The sequence below is a fragment of the Tinamus guttatus genome, unplaced genomic scaffold, assembly GCF_059628265.1.
Source record: "Tinamus guttatus ecotype Peru unplaced genomic scaffold, ASM5962826v1 Tinamus_guttatus_pri_ptg000384l, whole genome shotgun sequence".
In the NCBI taxonomy this organism is placed as follows: Eukaryota; Metazoa; Chordata; class Aves; order Tinamiformes; family Tinamidae; genus Tinamus; species Tinamus guttatus.
Genome location: NW_028288918.1, coordinates 1368887 through 1386741, shown reverse-complemented (window position 1 = coordinate 1386741; position 17855 = coordinate 1368887). Strand labels below are relative to the sequence as shown.

At 44.9% G+C, this 17855-nt stretch overlaps 1 protein-coding gene across 1 annotated transcript in view; it reads right to left on the bottom strand.

The window, feature by feature from the left end:
- PDE9A (phosphodiesterase 9A) overlaps nucleotides 1-3820 on the bottom strand; it is a 48860-nt gene extending 45040 nt beyond the window's left edge. The window contains exon 1 of the mRNA XM_010227170.2: nucleotides 3437-3820. Within this exon, the coding sequence (XP_010225472.1) occupies nucleotides 3437-3505 (69 nt within the window). The 5' untranslated portion in view covers nucleotides 3506-3820. The remainder of the gene's footprint in view (nucleotides 1-3436) is intronic.
- Nucleotides 3821-17855: the final 14035 nt, after the last annotated feature.

The window sequence follows — 17855 nt, the reverse complement described above, 5'->3', positions numbered from 1 at the left end:
ACATCCACTTTATTTAGGTCCCAAATAGGAAAACGGAAAGTGCATTACCTTGTAACTCTCTCTTTTTTCTTTTTTTTTTTAGTTTTAAATCAGCTTTAAGAACAAATGGATCTCTTCGAAGATGAGCTCTTAAGAGCTGCAGTTCAGCTAGCATCTGTAATAATACAGAGGTTTTGGTCTTCCCCCTGGAGCAGTCCTATGTGGATGTTCCTCTACCACTCTACGCCTTGCAGCCAGCGGTACCTCCACCCGCCTGGCGATGCCCTATGTTTTTGGCAGAACACAGATATTCCCAGCTGCATGTGTTCTCCTGGCTGATGCCCAAGCCCCCCGCTTTGCTTGCAGCTGCTGGCAGCCGTGTATCTGTCCCACTCATTCCCATCCGCAGCTGAGGTTCACTCCTTTCCCCTGGGCTCAATCCTGCTGCTGGGAGCAACATGGCTTGGATGTGGGCAGGAGGAGCTTGCTCGGCTCTTGACCGAGACAAGGTGGAAATGCTCCCTGACGTGAGGATACATGTCCTCACAGGCCCTGAGCTCTGACCCCTTGGGAGAGGCCACAGGGGAGATCGTGCTGTTCTGCTGAGGACGTTAGTCACTGATAGCTGCTGCCTGACACCCGGAAAAACCCTCCAGCGACCCAAGCACAGAACGGCTATAAACCCAATTGCCAGGTGCTGCTTCTTTTAAAGACTGTGGCGTGTATTTGCTGTGCTGAAGGAGCAGTATTATTATCCCAGAGAGTGATATGCTCTTTGCATGCATCATGAGTAATAATCACACTGGGACTGGGTGCACCATGCTTAGCACAGACCAGGCGTGTGGGAGCAAAGGTAGCAAACTACATGCTCTGCAGACACTGGAGCTGCAAGGGAGCCTGGCTGCAAGAGCAATGTGGAGCAGACTCCGCTTCCAGCTTGTCTGCAAGGAAATGGACAGAGGGGTGAGTTGTCCCTTGCTCCACCAGCAGCAGAGCCCTTGTGGTCTGGGCAGAGTGGCATGGGGAGGGAGGGAAAAGGAGGTCTGGATCTGATCCTTTCCTCTCAGGCATGCTTGCTTTAATCATCATTCTACGTTCAACCCCAATTGATGTTGCCTTCTTTATTTTGGCAGCCACTGAGAAGGATTTCAAAGCCAATGACGCCCCTTCCATCCCAAACAATTTGAGCAAATTACTTGGCCAAAATATTTTCCCCTACCCTCCGTGTCTCTGTATCTGACAGCACTCATATCTGTTTAGCTTAATTCAGCACTCATGCTGTAAAGCATTTTCAAGTACCCAGCTGTAGTGCGCTGGGGTGGGGAGGAGGGGGTTGTATGGTATTTCCTAGGCTTGGATTGTCCCTTCTTTTACTCTACTATGGAAAATAACTTCTCCCTAAGTAAGCAGCATGCCCTGAGTTTGCACTGGTGTGAATTTAGAATTGGACCACAATCATAAGCATAACATTATGTGTTAAGAATTGCTATTACAACCACCATTGTGGTATGCCCACGTAACAATGCCATACTCATCGAGGCAGTTGCAATTTGGAGCTAAGTCCTTTCAAGCTCAACGAATTCTGCTCTAATGAAGCTTGTACCTAATTACTAGGTTAAGAAGGAGCTGCTTAGCATTGATTTAACAAAATCCCTTTAGAAGCCTCAAATACTATATTCCTTGGAAGATTAGCCTTTTTTTTTCCCTAATGATGTTGTTACTGAGGAGGCACAAGAATCTGTGATATGCCCTGCTTACCCCTGAGTGAACCCCATTTACTCGGTATTTTTACTGCAGGAATCCTTCCAAACATTGCACAGATGGAATTTCACATTTGACAAAAGAAACAGATAACATGCATCAAGCAAAAAACTTAAGACTGCCTGAGTTCACATTTGCTTGCTCATGCAATTGTGCCTCTTCTGTGTTTTTAGTGACAGAAGCACTCTCTAGAGACTGATTCCGGGAAATGATTTTTTTTTTTTTTAAACAGCACGGCTGACAGATAATATCATTTAATAACATGTATGGAAATGCTCACAACCTTGTTTGAAATGCCAAAACATTTTAATATTTAGCTGTAAAGGTGCCAGAGAAAGCATTGATTCTAGGGGCTGTCAGGAGACCAACTCATTTAAATCCTGGCAAAACGGAAGCAGCCCCTTTGGCTTAGCAAAGCCTGCGAGCTCCTCTCTGCCAGTACGGAGGAACCCGCTGCAGCAGAGGGATCACCTCTGGGTGAAGCGCCAGGACTGGTGAAGAGGAGTATTCTACTCTGGGAAACCCTGCACGGATTTTAATTTTTTTCAAAGTCTTGTTTCTGATTACAGACTTATTCACTTGTGTGCTCGTAGTACTTGCCTCATCATGGGGAACATGGTAGGTCTCCAAAGCGGTCACAAAGGGGACTAGAGGCAATGGCACTGTAGGACACAGTTGTAAGTATTAGCTCTTCCACTACCTTGTTTCTATGGTTATTAATGCATGAAAGGGAAAGGAAAGGCTTTCTTTTCTCTCACTTTTAAAGAGGGAAAACGGAAAAAAGCACAAAACTGGGTAAAATGAAGATTTAGAGCAGGAACACAAGAGGTGGATATTTGAATTTTGCAAGTCAGGATTTCCTTGCTCTGGAGCATCTGATCGGCTTTCAGTTGATATTATATAAAACAAGGCACTTGGTTTGCAGCTGAAGAATTGCTGACAAAAAGAACATGAAGAGTTACTTGCAAAAAATGCTATAGCATTTTTTTTTTCTGTTTAAAAGCAGTGGGCTATCTATCTGCTCTACAGCATATGAGCTCTTTATTCTATTCATAATACGTTTCTCCTGCAGTTTCCCCTGTGCTGCGTGCAGCGGTTAAGCAAACACGGAAGAACAATATAAGCTAAAGTTTCAATTAATGTTTATCAACATTTCTGAACAACTCCATGAAGGTGGGGACCCATCAACACCACAGCACAGCACAGTATAGAACGAACCAACACCTGCCTACCATTGAACTTCTCTATAGGAGAATGCCCAACATTAAAACCCTGGTAGGCAACCTCAAAATAACTCGGCACTCTCTGCTTTCCTGTTCTCGCTGCCTGGGTGAAAACCGGTGAAGCATCTCTCTGCAGGCAAAACTTTGCAAACATGCCGAAATGGTGCTCTTGGGGAGAAATCTTAAAGGCAGGATTCCCACACAGCCCCCGCGCACCGGCAGCACAGAGCACTCTCCTCCTGCTGCTCTCCCCTTCCCCTTTAAATAAAAATTCATGCACAAAGCAGAAGCCGCGCAAGACCCCCCCGAGTCCCCCCTCCCCACGCCGCCTTTTAAAAAGAGATCTGAAGCCGCAGCGGAGCTGAATGCAAGTGCGCGCTGGCTCGCCTTGCAGAAATGGGTCGCGCAGCACAGCCAGCTTGCAGCCGCCGCTGGGTCCTGACACACTACTTGGTGAAAAACAGCAAAAGTACCTTTTGAATTCTTCCATCAATATCCAAATAAATACACTTGGGCCGGTAAGTTGAGGAGGCAGATCCCATCTTGCCACAGTTGGGGTTTTACTGGACTTTTTTTTTTCTTTTTCCAGTGCCAAACAACAGAAAATAAAAGGTTTATCCTAAGAAGCCGAGCCACCGCTGCCTGACAGTTTGGTGTCCCTGCTCTTCTGTACACCGCTGTACTCCCATTCGGGGAAGGTCCCTCCTCTCGCATGCATGCATCTTGCTGTGCCTTTCTCCCCCTGCCACCTCCTTGTAGTTTTGCTTCCCTCCAAATCCAGCTGCCTCCGAGGGCTCCTGGCGCTCTCCGCAAGTGCCCTCCCGATTCCCATGGCAACAACCCCGCTCGGGAGCGCTGGGGCTCGGAGCTGCCAGGCTGCAGCCTGGGAGCCGGGGCTGAGGGGCTCCCTTCCCACGCACGGCGCCGAGTGGCCCTTCTCGCCGGGGAAGAGCCTCCCCCGTCAGCACGGCGAGAGACGCTCTTCGTTTTTATGCCGGAATAGGGCTCTTCACTGGGATTTAGTGCCCACCCTTTCTGTGAGCACTCCTCATGTTTGTTGCAAGAAGCTGTGCCACGCGCCCGAGGTGCCCTCCGGACACCCGTGGCAGCTGGGGCTTGCACTGGCTCAGACAAAACTCATCTCTTTCATTCCCACGTTCCTCCTGCTGCCATTTGAAAGGCAGAAAAGAAAAAGCAGCAGCCAGAGTAAGCCCCAGAAAGCATGAGGAGGACAGGCTCTAGACCCATACCTTCCAGGCCACCCCTGAATACATCAGTATTTTAGGGATTGGGGATTATCACGGCAAAGATGTATCCTGTTCGAAAAAAAGGGGGCCACGTAGCTTTTGCCAGTGGGCTCTCTAGATGGGTGCAGATTGCCACCGGCTGCGACGTTCGCTCACAGAGGGGAAAGTTTTGGAGACAGCTGAGCCGCTCCTCTGCCCTCACAGGGGAGACACTGTCTGACAGGCTGCAGGCACGCAAAGCAGCTGGGAACAGCTCATTGCGCCGCCCTTATTGCCTGGTGGGTTGTTTTTTTTTTTTTTTTTTTTTTTTTTTTGTCTTTACTCAGGCTCCTGGTGGAGGAGCTGTAAAAATATTTCCCAGCTTCTTCTGTGCTGGAGCCTTGGAGAACTCGGCGTGTGGGAGCGGGCGCTTCCCTGCTCACCCGCAGACCCTGAGGTGAGCGAGGGGCAACCTGGCATGCGGAGGAGGCCACCGAGGGCCCTGCAGGTGAGCTCGGCCCTTGGGCAGCTGTGCCTGTGTTAACGTGGGAGGGGAGGCTGCACCCGCCTCGAGGTGCCCCCCGGGGACCCATGGTGACAGCCAGCATGAGCCGAAGCGAGACGACGGCAGCAAGGGAAGCGTAGCTGTTCAGAGAGAGGTGGTGAGACTGCTTGGGCATTGGGCATTTGGTCTTGTAGGCCTCTCCCAACGATGACCTGCTCTAAGGACAGCTGGACAAGGTCACTGGAGTATCAAGAGATATAATGAGTGGGATCACAGACCAGTGAGCAGTCACCTTCAGAACTGTACCATAAAAAGCAACCAGCTTCTCTGGCCCTCAAAATGACAGTCTCCAAATCCAGTCTCCATATCCAGCTCATGACTCCTGACCTGTCCACCCTCCTTGTCGTATCTCTATGTGCTTAAATAGTGTGTATTTCTTTAGTTCCTGCACACATCTCCCTCTTTTACACTAATACCTGCTGAAAAAAAAATGCTTTGCTATGATAAGGCTAACTACTGAACTTTTCAGTTGCAAGTGAATCTGCACAAGCTGAGCTCTTAGAAACTATGGTGAGAGCTTGCTGTAGTCCAGGGCACAGCTCAGATCCTGGGCTGAATGGCCACAAATGACAGTGTTCATCCATGAGGACATGCAGCTCTATGAGATCGATGCATCCCTTTAATTGTTTTAATTCACCTAAATTCCCTTATTTCATTGTACGGTGTGCAACTGCGTTAGGAAAGTCATCCTATTGTATCAAATCCTGCATCAGTTCATCATCTGGCACTACTACTGGCAAATCCTGGCACTACAGCTCCAAAGTGCATTTATCTGTTGTTTGCATTAAAGGAGCATTTTGCTTAACAAAGAACAGGACCAGGCCACTAACCTTCTAGACCACATGATGCAAGAGCCATGTCGGATGCTGCGCAGCTTTAGTTTGCCTTCTCCACTAATCCGTTTCCTGAGGCTCACATGCATCACTTATGTTTGTACTTATGTTCCCTTCAGGATACTGAGGGAGATCTGAGTTCTTGGCCTGATGCGCTGGCAACCACCCAGTCAAATGTCACTTACTGGCACTCTCAAAGAGTGAAAAGGTGCCTCTGTCTCCCTGGTCCAGCATCTGCTCCACATATGCAACTCAAGCAGCTCTGTCAGGGTTGCCAGATTGTAACTAAGATCCCACTTGGTCTCATTTCTATGGAGGTATAAAACAGTGAGCTGTTGAGGTCAAGATGGGCGCTGCACCTCTGCGCTCACCACATGCATGTCCAGAAGTGAACACGGATACCTGGCCATGCAGAGGAGCCACCAAGCCATGGACAGCCCTCCACAGCTGCTGGCCTGCACAGCAGCCTCTGTGCCTGCTCATGTGCGCCATCCCTGTGAGCCGTGTCAATGTCTTCCTTATCCCTGCACTGATGAGACCATCAACATTCCCCAAAAAGATTGTACTCATATCAGATAGATAACTCCACTCTCCTTCAGTGATCCTAAGCAGACACCCAGGGATGAACAAGAGGTGCAGGCGTGTAGGATATTTTCCTGTTTTCCTCCTTCTAGTATAAGCACTGCTCGAGGCAATTTCTGTGCCTTACATTTGGTGCATTTTTTCTCCTTCATGACAGAAGTACCCTTCAGTGCCCTGAGGAGCTGCCTTTGTCAAATGTACCTCGACGTTACAGCATCCTCCTGCAAAACCCTGCCATAACATGTCCCTTCTCCAAAGCACCATGTCTTTCCTAGTCAGTGATTTGCAGCTGCTAGATGACCTCTCCAGGGCTCACTTTACCCTTTCTTAAGTGAAAAAGCAATTGGAAAGAGCAGTTCTGAAGTTGCTCTGCTCACATGGAGGCTCATGTCAACCATTACAGAGCATTAGGTGGAGCCTCTGCAAAGCCTTGTTTCCCTTCAGCACTCAAGAAATTAAGCAACCTGCGATAAACAGGAGTACGTCCAAACTGGGGTGAGAGCAGAGTAGCAATTCAATGAAAATGGGATTTCGGAAATGTAGGAAATGCACAGCCTGGTCTGAGAAGATAATGGGCTGCTGGAACATGAACTTAAGAAAGTGAACATCTTAAGGAAGCTCATTTATTTCTAACTAACATCAAATAGAAGAAAAAGCAGAGAGTAAAAAGAGTCTATTTTGTTTTCTTAGGTACTTGGTGTCTATGTCTCTCTGTTGCTACCTCTGCTCATTAAACCAGTTTTCCAGGTTTCCTCCTGCAGCTGTAAGTCTCTCTCATAGGTTCCTCTTTCTCCACGTTCGCTATGGGGCCTGGTCTTTCTGCTTTACTCTTCCACATTGGTCCCTCAAACTTACGCTTTCAAACTTACAAACTATACCCTCAAACTTACACTTTCTCTACCCCTGGAGCTCTGAAAGTTTTCCCTTAGACTCCTTATTTAATTATTTGCCCAGTTTTCTGTCACTCCCCTTACCTATATTCTTTTGTTTCATCGCCAATCTTGCTTTTAGAATGTTCTCCCCCAATAATACATGACTCAAGACTTTATCTACACAGAAATTGTTTGTAACAGTTATGCGGGGAATAGCTAACTCTATCGTTTTACCAACTTAATCACTTCTGTTCCAGAATTTGAGCAACTTACTCAATTCAGCATTTAACTCCTTACGTAAATGTATGGAAAGTTGTAACTATATGCATATGGAAATTTTAGTGCGCTTCTTCGCACTTTTTTTTTTTTTTTTTTGCACTGCCAATTTTCCGTTCTGGAAATGATCACATTTAATGCTAATTACAGAATGGCTGATTAATAATACTAGGACCTTTTATATGATTTGTCTGTTCAGACCTCCAAAGCCTGCCTTCAGGCCTTCATCCTTCAGCAGCTCATCTGGTCGCCTCAGTTTTGGCAACATCCATTTTTCCGTGGGAGCTGCCCCTCTCAGCTCCATCCTGAGTCCATGTTGTGCAACTGTAATCACCCCGGTCTTGGTTTCCATGGTCCTCCCAGCTCCCCAGGTGTGCAGGCTGGAAGGGAGCTGCAGCACCTCCGGATGAGGCTGGGGCAGGGAACCAGCGTGGTGAGATGCCCAGACCTATGGGGTGGGGATGTAGCAGTGTGCGCTCAGGAACTGGCCTTGCCCAGCAATGTCGACCAACTCGGTGCCAATATTCTCTTCATTCTGCCTGTGATTATCATTAAAAAATTGTGTGCCAAAAAAGAGTACCAAAGAGTACCAAAAAATTGGTACTCTTGTGTGCCAGAACTCCCATGCAGGCTTGAATTCTGGGATTGCGAATACTGTTAATTTGCTTGTCTGGGTGCACTACTTGGAAAAGAAGAGCAGTCCCAAGCCACAGTTGATTCTTCCACTTTATGAAAACATATATCCATTGAAGCTTTTGGTATACCATGTCTTTTTCTTTTGTGCATTGAGGTGCAGAACTTCTCTCCAGAATTCCATGTTAGCATTTTTTTTGATAATCAAATCTAGTTTTCACTTTTTTACAGCACTTGCAATATTTAGTAGGCCTCCCAGATGATTTCCTGAAGTTCCTCAAGGCCAGACAAAGCCTGTTCCTTGTTGAAGAGGAAGCTCAAGCGTCACATTTTTTGTTGTTTTTCACTGCAGTGTTATCATCAGGTTCTTGTCGTAGACTGCAACACAGTGGCACAAACAATCCTATGTCCTGATTTTTCTGAGAGCATTTTGCATCACTAGGCTGGATTCGTTTCCCCTCGACTCCCTTTTCCTGTCTCCTCTCTCTCTATCTGGAGCAGGAAGGATCTTGGCCATTGCTGAGCCCTGCCATGATACCATGCACTAAAGAGATATTCAAATACACCGTCTCCTGCTGCAGCAATCCTGCAACCATGCTTGTTGTCTCTTAAGTTTCCTTCTCTCTCTGCATTTTCTTTTCCACCTCTTTTCTCTTCCTTACCTATTCCCCTCTTTATTCCACTTAACTGTTCCTAGCCCTTCATTTAAAATATAAATGTGGCCCCTGGTGCAAGAGGAGCGGAGTCCTTTGCAGTCTTGTCCTAGTCGCTGCTTTAAACACTGAATCACTCAATAGTTGTGCACAGGCACACACCAACTAGATGTGAGTGATACATGTAGCCAGCATGTTGGATCTCCGCTATAAGGTTCTGGGAAAGCCCAAAGTTTTCATAAGGTTATGGTAGAAATTAACAGATCCAGCCTGAGTTTACAACACCTCATGGGAAAGAATAAATTACATTAAGTGAGGAGTGGTGTGTCCAGACTGGTGCTAGGACCACATTTGCCATTTAGCCAGCACTAGGCTTGGTGACCTCAGGCTTAGGGCTAGGGTTAGGGCTGGGGTTAGGCTTAAGAGAGGGAGGAATCCTAGATCTCCATGGGGAGTGGGGCTAGAAATGGCATGCCAAAGGAAATGTAGCCCGAAATACAGCCTGGTGCTAGGACCATATTTGCTGTTTAGCCAGCACTAGGCCTAGTGACCTCAGGCTTAGGCTAAGGTAAGGATTAGGGCCAGGGTTGGGGTTAAGAGAGAGAGAGAGAAAGGCTAGCGTCGCATGGGGAGTGGGGCTAGAAAGGGCATGCCAAAGGAAACAGAGTGCTGTATCCTGACTGGTGCCAGCAACATAATTGCCGTTTAGCCTGGTGACCTCGGGCTTAGGTCTATGGTTAGGGTAATGGCTATGGATTGGAAGATAGGAAGTTCCATCTGCGTATGAGAAAGAACTTCCTTACTGTTATCATGACTGAGCACTGGAACAGGCTGCCCAGAGCATGGAATCTCCTTCTCTTGAGATTTTTAAAGCCTGCCTGAATGTAATCCTATGCCATGTGCTCTAGATGTCCCTGCTCGAGCAGGGAGTTGGACTAGATGATCTCTTGAGATCCCCTCCAGCCTCGACCTCTCTGTGATTCTGTATATGTCTTTCTGGAGTCACTTGCTAGGTCATTCAGAGGTATGATGGCCAAGAGATGGAAAAGTGAATTCCCTCTACTGGACAAGATCGGTTCATGCAAGAAAACCTGAGCTGTGAGCCACGACCTATGCTTCCAGAAAGGAGGTAAGCAATACATGTCTCAATTTGAGGAAAACTGCTTGTCATTTTATGTATTGCAGGAAAGTAAGGTTCTTTCAAATTCAATTTTGGAAAGATGATAGTCTTTTAAGGTTAGTGCTGTTAGCAGGTTAGTGCTATTCATTGACTCAGTGCCGATGAGTCATGTCCATCTTTCTGACAAGGGGATCTCAGACACCCTGAGTTTGGGCACACTGGAGGTTAACAAGGCTTGCTCATATGGGCATCAGATGAGAGGAGCGTAGTTACTGCGGTCACAACACTGGCAGGGTTGGGGCGCAACAACTGGACACTCCCCTGTCTGGATAAAAGTCCTGGCAGAGCGTGGAGCATCACAGCTGCACATAGGACAGACTGGGAAGGACAAGTACTGCCATCCTTGGGTCCCTGCAACACTGGAGCCTCAGAGCTGCTGCCTCCGCTGCTTCATCTTGGAGCTGGATGTGTGATGCTACAGCATCTTTGGGCAGTCCAAATCGCTCTCTCCAGTGGACATTTTTTCTCTTACACATTTTCTCATGGCAGAACATTTGTCCGGACAGGTGTTATCTGTCATGGTTCTCCTTCCTCAAGGGAACAGTGCACAAAACCTATAAACATCACAGTGTGAGATCACTCCCAAGCAGGAGACAACTCAGTGACCAGAGGGTTGCTGCATTTATGACTCATTCTTCTGTGCCTCCTGGCCTTCATTCTGCCTGAATACCCACTATGTGCATGACCTAGCCACAATCACTTCAGCAGAAATGCTAGGAAATACATTACTACTTGGGTCTGCCTTTCAGCAAGTTACATGCACCACCAAAGTTAGGACCCTTACTCGGAGGTGCTTCCTCAGTTGTGTCACATCTATATCCCCTAAAAATCACATCCAATCATGTGAACTTCTCCTGGGTCTATACAGACGGACGTTGCATGATTCTTTGAAGTAAACACTGAAGTTTAACATGATTTTTTATATGTATCTTCATATTTATTTACAGATTGGTAACCTACCATGTCTATACCTAATATGTCTTTTTTTTTATAATGTATACATCTTCTCATATTGGTTCTGTTTGCACAGGTGGTTCAGTTCTCTTTCCTATAATGGCCAGAAGCATATTTTCTCAATAAAAAAACATAGAGTTCTATCTTTTAGTGTAGAGGTCCAGAACATGGCAACAGATACTGTATGAAAAGGATGGCAAAAGCTCCCTGGGCCTCAATAGCGCTGAACAGATCTGATCTGCTTCAACAGAAAGCTGAAAGGTGTAAGAAATTGGGAGTGATTTTTTTTTGCAGTTTTCAAAAATGTGTTGATTTCATCAATTATTTTCCCCTCAGGAACATTAACTAGGCAATCGCCCATCACATTTCGATCTATTAGTGTCAACAGCATTTCTGAAAATCATAGGTCAAAACCAAAGAAAGCCATAAGATAAGACTAGAAGAGAATTTATTAGTGTCAGCTTTCAAAAAACGCATCTGTGATTTTTTTTCTAACTTGTTTCCTGTTTGCTGGACCTCAGGTGTGGATTCAGGTCATGTATGTAAGCTTTCGTTTGCAATTCTGAAAGCCAATAACTTGCACTAAAAAACAAACAAGCAAAGAAACAAAACCAAAAAAAACCACTGAGTTTCTCATGGAGCGATAGTACTCCAGTTGCTGAGGAAAACACTAGATATCATACATTTAATGGTACAGTCAGGAGCAAGGGCAGCACTGAAGTATGGAAAATGAAACAGAAGGGATGCCAGCTGCCAAGTCTTTTGCATATCTCATGGGTTATCCTTAGGTTGGTGACCATATACAGGGCTTGGATAATCCTATTGCTGTCTTTTGGAGTTGACATCTGACAACTCATCAACATTTCAAAAGGGAGTGCTGACCTTCCAGTAGGCAATGAACAATTTTTCTGATAAGGAGCTGAGCAAATCAAAAAAAAAAATATGTGAACAAATATAAGGAAAGTAAAAATCCATCAATTTACCACCAAAAAGGGCACAAAGTTGTGGCCAGTTCCTCATCTTTTCCATGTACTCTCACTCTTTATTGTGTTTTTTTTTTGCTTCTTTTTTCTCATCATGTCCCCTGATCAATACTCGGCTCCCCAGTGTATCTGCCCTAAGGTGTTCAGGCTTAACCACAATGGCTGGGGCTTGTCCACCCTTTTCTCCCCGATCCATTTCATCTGGCCCACACCATTTCCCATTACGTCTTAGCCTCCTCTGCTAGCAGTGCAACCCACTGTCCCTCTCTCCAAGGAATGGTGCCAGTTAGAAGAGGAAAAGCTAGAGAGCCAGAATTACTTCTTATCACTAAGCTAGGATTCCTACAGAGGAGCCAAAGTCCTGCTTTCTTTGGAAGATGTGAGTGCTCGACCCTTGTGTTTGCTAGGGAGAAGGCCAAAGGCAATACATCACATTGTTTCCCATTATAAAATGGTGCTTTGGTCTGTTTGTGTTTGTCTTCTACACACCATGTTCATGGATTGAGCAAGTGAGACTGGATTTTTTTTAAGAACTTGACTTGTCGCTGAAGAGCTGCCGTTCAGAGCATGTCTGATCTGTGTGAACATGTCTGTGAGCACATGCATGTCTGTTTGCTGTATACATCTTTAAGATTTCATTCGTTATGAACAACATCCTTCCAGCCGAGATGTGTGATAGCTAGTAGAAATAAAACAGTGCTAGCATCGATAGCATCGTACTGTGGTAAGCAAACCTTGCCATTTCTATCTGCTTTGCATTGCTGAATGTCACCTGTAGGAATTTCTATGAAGTCTTCCACTAGGAGAGCAGAACACCAACCAGATCAAGAGGAGAAATCTTGCTGGGACCTCAGAGAGGTGGTGTGCTCTTATTGTGCCTTTGGGATCCATTTTCTTCACAGTGTCATTGCTACTCTCCGCGTGTATTTGTGCCATGTTTCTTTCGACACGGCTCCTTGAGAGCCTGCCGGCTTCAGCAACTGAGTCTGCTTCATATGCTAAAGGTGATGAGGTTTAAACTCTGTCAAGTTCCCCAGAGAAACAAATCCATCACCGTGGACCATTTCGCGAAAACACTCTGCCTTTGGCATTCAGGCCCAGCCTCCGTTAGCCGGAGCATCCCGTGGAGAGCGTTAGCTGCTACCAAATGCTGAGATAGCTGTGTGAGCAGAGCCTCACAAAGGCTGCACACTCTGAAATAGATCCAGAATTTGATTCTGGGTGAATCAAAATTCATGAAGTAATTACTTGGACAAACTTGCTTGAAAATAGACTGCAGCCACAGAATATTAAAATTGCCGGAAAGTCATGCAACACCCAAGCAGTCACTTGATATCTACTTTTTGTCATAAAAAGAAAAAAAGACTAGCCCTGCAGTTTATGACAGGTTGTGTGTGAGGGTACATATTCCTCTGAACAGAACACAATTACATGGACAATTTCAACAGTGCCTGAAAAACGGGAACAGAAAAACAGCTTAGGAGGTAGTTCTGGATATTCAGAGATGCATAGGTAAAAGCACTGAAGCTGCTAATCATTCATTTTGTTCACTTTTTACAGGTCTGAGAGAACTTAGAAAACAGTGCCTTTGGGAACCAGACTGTGCTTAGAAATAATATTTCCTTCCCAATCACACAAAGGAATGAGATTTAGACGTGTCTTCAACAGATGCACTGTGCTATTAGAGGATTGCAAGCAGGCAGCCACAGGACCTTGTTTTCCTTGCTGCTATATGTTATCTGTAACTTTTCTAGCAGGAGGCTTGAAATGGCAGCAGTGATGCGAAAGTTATTCTGAGAACCCAACGCCTTAGTTTTATTTCAATTGTTCAGGGATTTTAATCAATTCACCATTTGTAGATGCTTTGCTGGAGAGGGTTTTTTGTTCTTTCAAAAAATTATTTACTGAATCTGGCGGCATTAAGTCTAGAGCCTCTGGATTTGCCCAACAGCAAAGACTATAAGAAGTCAGTTTGTCAGCTGCAGCCCTCATACTGGTATCACACTAAAACATACATCCTCAGGCTTCTCTGCTTATAATCCAGATTTGTTGGTGAGCCCAGCTTTGCATTTCTGGGCTATATTTCCAACCCCTCTTTTGAGTACTGCCAACATGAAAACCAGACCAAGGAAAACAGAATGTTTCTCGCTGCTTTAAGTAACTATGCTGCTTTGCAACCAGATACACAGCCCAGCTGTGGCAATACCCTTTCCTCAGCACAAAGCAAGCGAGCAAACTTTCCTACTTTTAACCCCTAACAAGGCCAAGAGGAAAGCAAAGAGCTGCTCGGTGCTGGCTGAAGGGACCCTCACGTCCGCAGTGGACGGCCACCCCAGCACGTAGGAGCCCACGCACCTTTGAGGTCTGTCTTCTCCCTGGGGTCCCTCCTTCGTTAATGCACTTGATTCTTTTCACCTAACTGAAAGACTGCAGAAAGAGGGAAAGGGGGAGGATGCTTTTTATAGAAAGACTCAACGGAAACGGCTGAATCGAATCCCTGTGTTACATGATTAGTAGCTCTAGGTGCCAGCATGGAACCAAACATGCAGATTCTGTCACAAAGCTACAAAGTGTTCAAATGTTTCCCACCGATGATAAGAGTAATTTAATAATAGATTTGGAACCTGCTGTACTTATTAAGCTACAGTCTCGCATGGCCTGTAGTGAAATTGGATGAGTCAGACTCAAGTATAATACTCCATCCTCCACAGCAGAAATAACATCATTGTGTTTCAGAAAATTCAGAAGAAATCCAGTGCATCCAAACCAAAGGTTTTGCTTGTACATTACTTGGCTACTACCCATTGTCTATGCCCTCTGTATCACAAAAATGAAAAGGTGAGAACTCAGAAGTTACTGCTAATTTTTTTGTCTTTTTTTTTTTTTTTTGAGCTAGACTGCCTATGTGTACTGAGCAGTGAAATACTGGCCCTTTTTCAGCTGGTTCCTGATTTGTGCTGTAACTTAGAATCATAGGAACATTATAGTTGGAAAAGACCTTCAAGATCATTGAGTCCAACCGTAAACCCATCCCCACCGTGGCTGCTAAACCATGTCCCTAAGTGCCTCATCCACACGTTTCCTTCAGCACTGCCAGGGACGGTGACTCCACTGCTTCCCTGGGCAGCCTCTTCCAATGTTTGCCACCCCCCTGTGCAGAAATTCTTCCTAATGTCTAACCTGAACCTCCCCAGGTGTAATCTGAGGCCATTTCTTCTTGTCCTATCAGTAGTTATTCTGGAGAAGAGACTGACCCTGGCCTCACTACAGCCTCCTTTCAGGTGGTTGTAGAGAGCTTGTGTGAGCACATTGGTGTGTGCTTGTATATATATGTGTGTGTGTGTGTATACTTAAATATGTTTGTGTAGCTGCATACACGCACACACATGCATCTGTACTCCTTAACATGTGAACTGGGGCTGCTGCTTTGAGTCCTGATGGTAGTATGAGCTGTCGCTGATTTCTAACTAACCTAAGAACATCAGGCCACCTGCTGTGGGTTTAGGTACCGGACAAACTGAAGAAGTGCAGTGCCTAAGATGACAATTAAGCACTTAAATAAAATCTTTGGGTTCTCAAAATGCTCACTCCTGAGCTACTCGAGTGAGAAGAGAATTAGTTCCTGGAAGTAAGGACTCTGATTAGATATTTGCTATTGCTTGTGAGTACAATTGCCAAACTACTGGCAGGTAGATAAGGTTAACCAACTTATCTTACCTAAGCTCTGCCATAATTCATCTGCGCAATGCAATCTCTCCAAAGTCTCGCCCTTTATGTCAAAAAAACAAAACAAAATAACTTCATCTGGTCATAGATTGCAAGCCACAAAAGGCAATTTTCTAACAGATCTAAAATCAGCATCTTGTAATTTTGGGAAAAGCCCTACAAATGCAATGTAAGGCTTGCACAAGAAGGTGACCCCTTGGAGTGAGGAATAATGAGAAATGGCTTTTTTTTTAATGCTTTATTTTTAAAAAGACACTATAAAGATGGTAAGAGCAGGAGAATCTCCTGGGGGCCACAGGCTCTCTGCCAGTGCCCATGTTCGACTCAGCCTACTTACAGCCTACATTTTAATTGTGTCATTATCTGATGTCCTCCTCTATCTTTTCTTCTTGCTTCCAGAACCAAACTGCCTCTCTTTGCTTTTCTTTAAATCAGTAACTGATTTTTCTTACGCAATGGACCCAGCTTTTTTTCAGAAGAAATCTTCTCAAGCTCATGACTGCAGCCTTCTGCTTAGTCCCTGGAGCTTGCAAAGGAGAGAGGAAGGAGCCTGTAAAAACTGGCTCCTGTCTGCAGAGGCAGCCTGCAGATGCAGTGGGACTCAGTGGCTCGTACAAATGCAGAATGACCAATTGCCAGGTGCTCCTATCTGCTGGCACAGTGAAATTTCATTCACAAAGAAGAAGAAAAAAAAGAAAAAAAATCACTAATTTGGTAGCATGCTTTTTCTTTTCTTCCCTAACCTTTGCAGAAGCACAGGAAACAACTATTATCAGACAACATATATTCAACATTCACTTACGAACATGTATGTTATTTATTTTATTATGTAAAACCTCACTGTGAGCAGTAGATGCACCTCTGCAGAAAAAGTCATTTTAGACTCATTTGTATCTGTTGATAATTGGATAGCTATTGAATGGCCACAAAGATGGGCCTTGTATGAATGTATGTGTACATATCATTGTTGCACGGTATAGAATATACCTATCTATACTTACAGCTGTAAAGAGAATCCTTTACTGTCTGAAGCTGCAACTTCAGATCCTAAAATGGCTCGGAGCAGCTCCAGGTGAGCAATCAATGCGATCAATGATCAGCAAGGCAACATGTTTGTGTTCCGCCTGGGTGAAATGCGACCTTCACTGGGTATATCACCCTTTTAAAAGTATTCCAATACTTACACTTAACAGGCATTATATGCAAAGGCAGTTTAATGACTTCCTCTGCCAAAAAGAAACTTCTGGACCAAAAGGTGAACTGTATATTGAGAAGTGGCTAGGTAGGCTGCTTTTATAAAAGTAGGAGGGAGATAAATCCTACTCCCAAAATAATGATGAGGTAAAGAAAAACATCTTTTAGCTAAGAACAGCATCAGACGAAATATAGTGTGGGCAGCTCATCTGTCAGTGGAGGAGCCAGCTGGTTCCTTGGAGTTCTTGTATTCCCAGCTTAGAGGGGTGCGAAAGCTGCTGCGGGATGAGCGGTATACCACATCGACGGGAAAGCACAGAGGAGAAGGGCAAAAAAAAAGAGTAGCAGCAGCTGGTGGTGTTAAGTAACTTTGTTCCTATTGCAAACTGGAAACCAAACGTTAGAAGGGAGGAAAAATACCAAATTTTATAGAAACCAATTTTGCTAAGTGCTGAAGAGAGACATATAGCGCAATAGTGCCACAGGACAAGAAGCTGAAGCGTAACAGTAGTTATGCCAGCTCCTTCCCAGCTCTCAGGGTGACAGAGATATTTCTAACTCAGCATGGCAGAAAATGTAGCACAAGGTTATCAAAGCCCTTAGAGCATTTTGATGCAAAATTCCCCATGGAATAAATGAAGCCCTGTGTGTACAGTCATTTTGTAGACATGACAGGCTCACATAATTAGCAAGGGGAGAGAAGGAAGAATTTATATTACTGCATTTCCAGTTCAGCAAAATCAAAATAGATTTGCTCTGAGGTGAAAGTGACATAGTTCAGCAATAAGAACAACATATCAGATAAACTTTAAGGTTTGGAAAATCATTAAATAATCTAATCTAGCCTCCTATATAATACACAGGTCATAAAATTTCATTCAGACCAGAGAATTTTACTGGTACCCACTTCTAGGCCTAATAACTTACTCTGATTAAAAGCAATCCTTCTCAAATCAATTCCATATGAAGAACAAGCAGCCTCCAACAACTCCAAACATTGTTTCTCTTACAGTGTATTATGTTCATCTAGTTTTGGGCAGGACTTTTCATATAAGCAGCTCCACGTATCAATCCCTGAAGAAATCTATTAGCAGCAACTAAATAGATTCCCCAGTCGAAACATTTAAGCCAGTCAGAAGTCTGATACAGTGAGATGTGGGCATAAATATAAATGGAAGATGATTATTATCCTGATGAATTTATGCAAGAAATGCA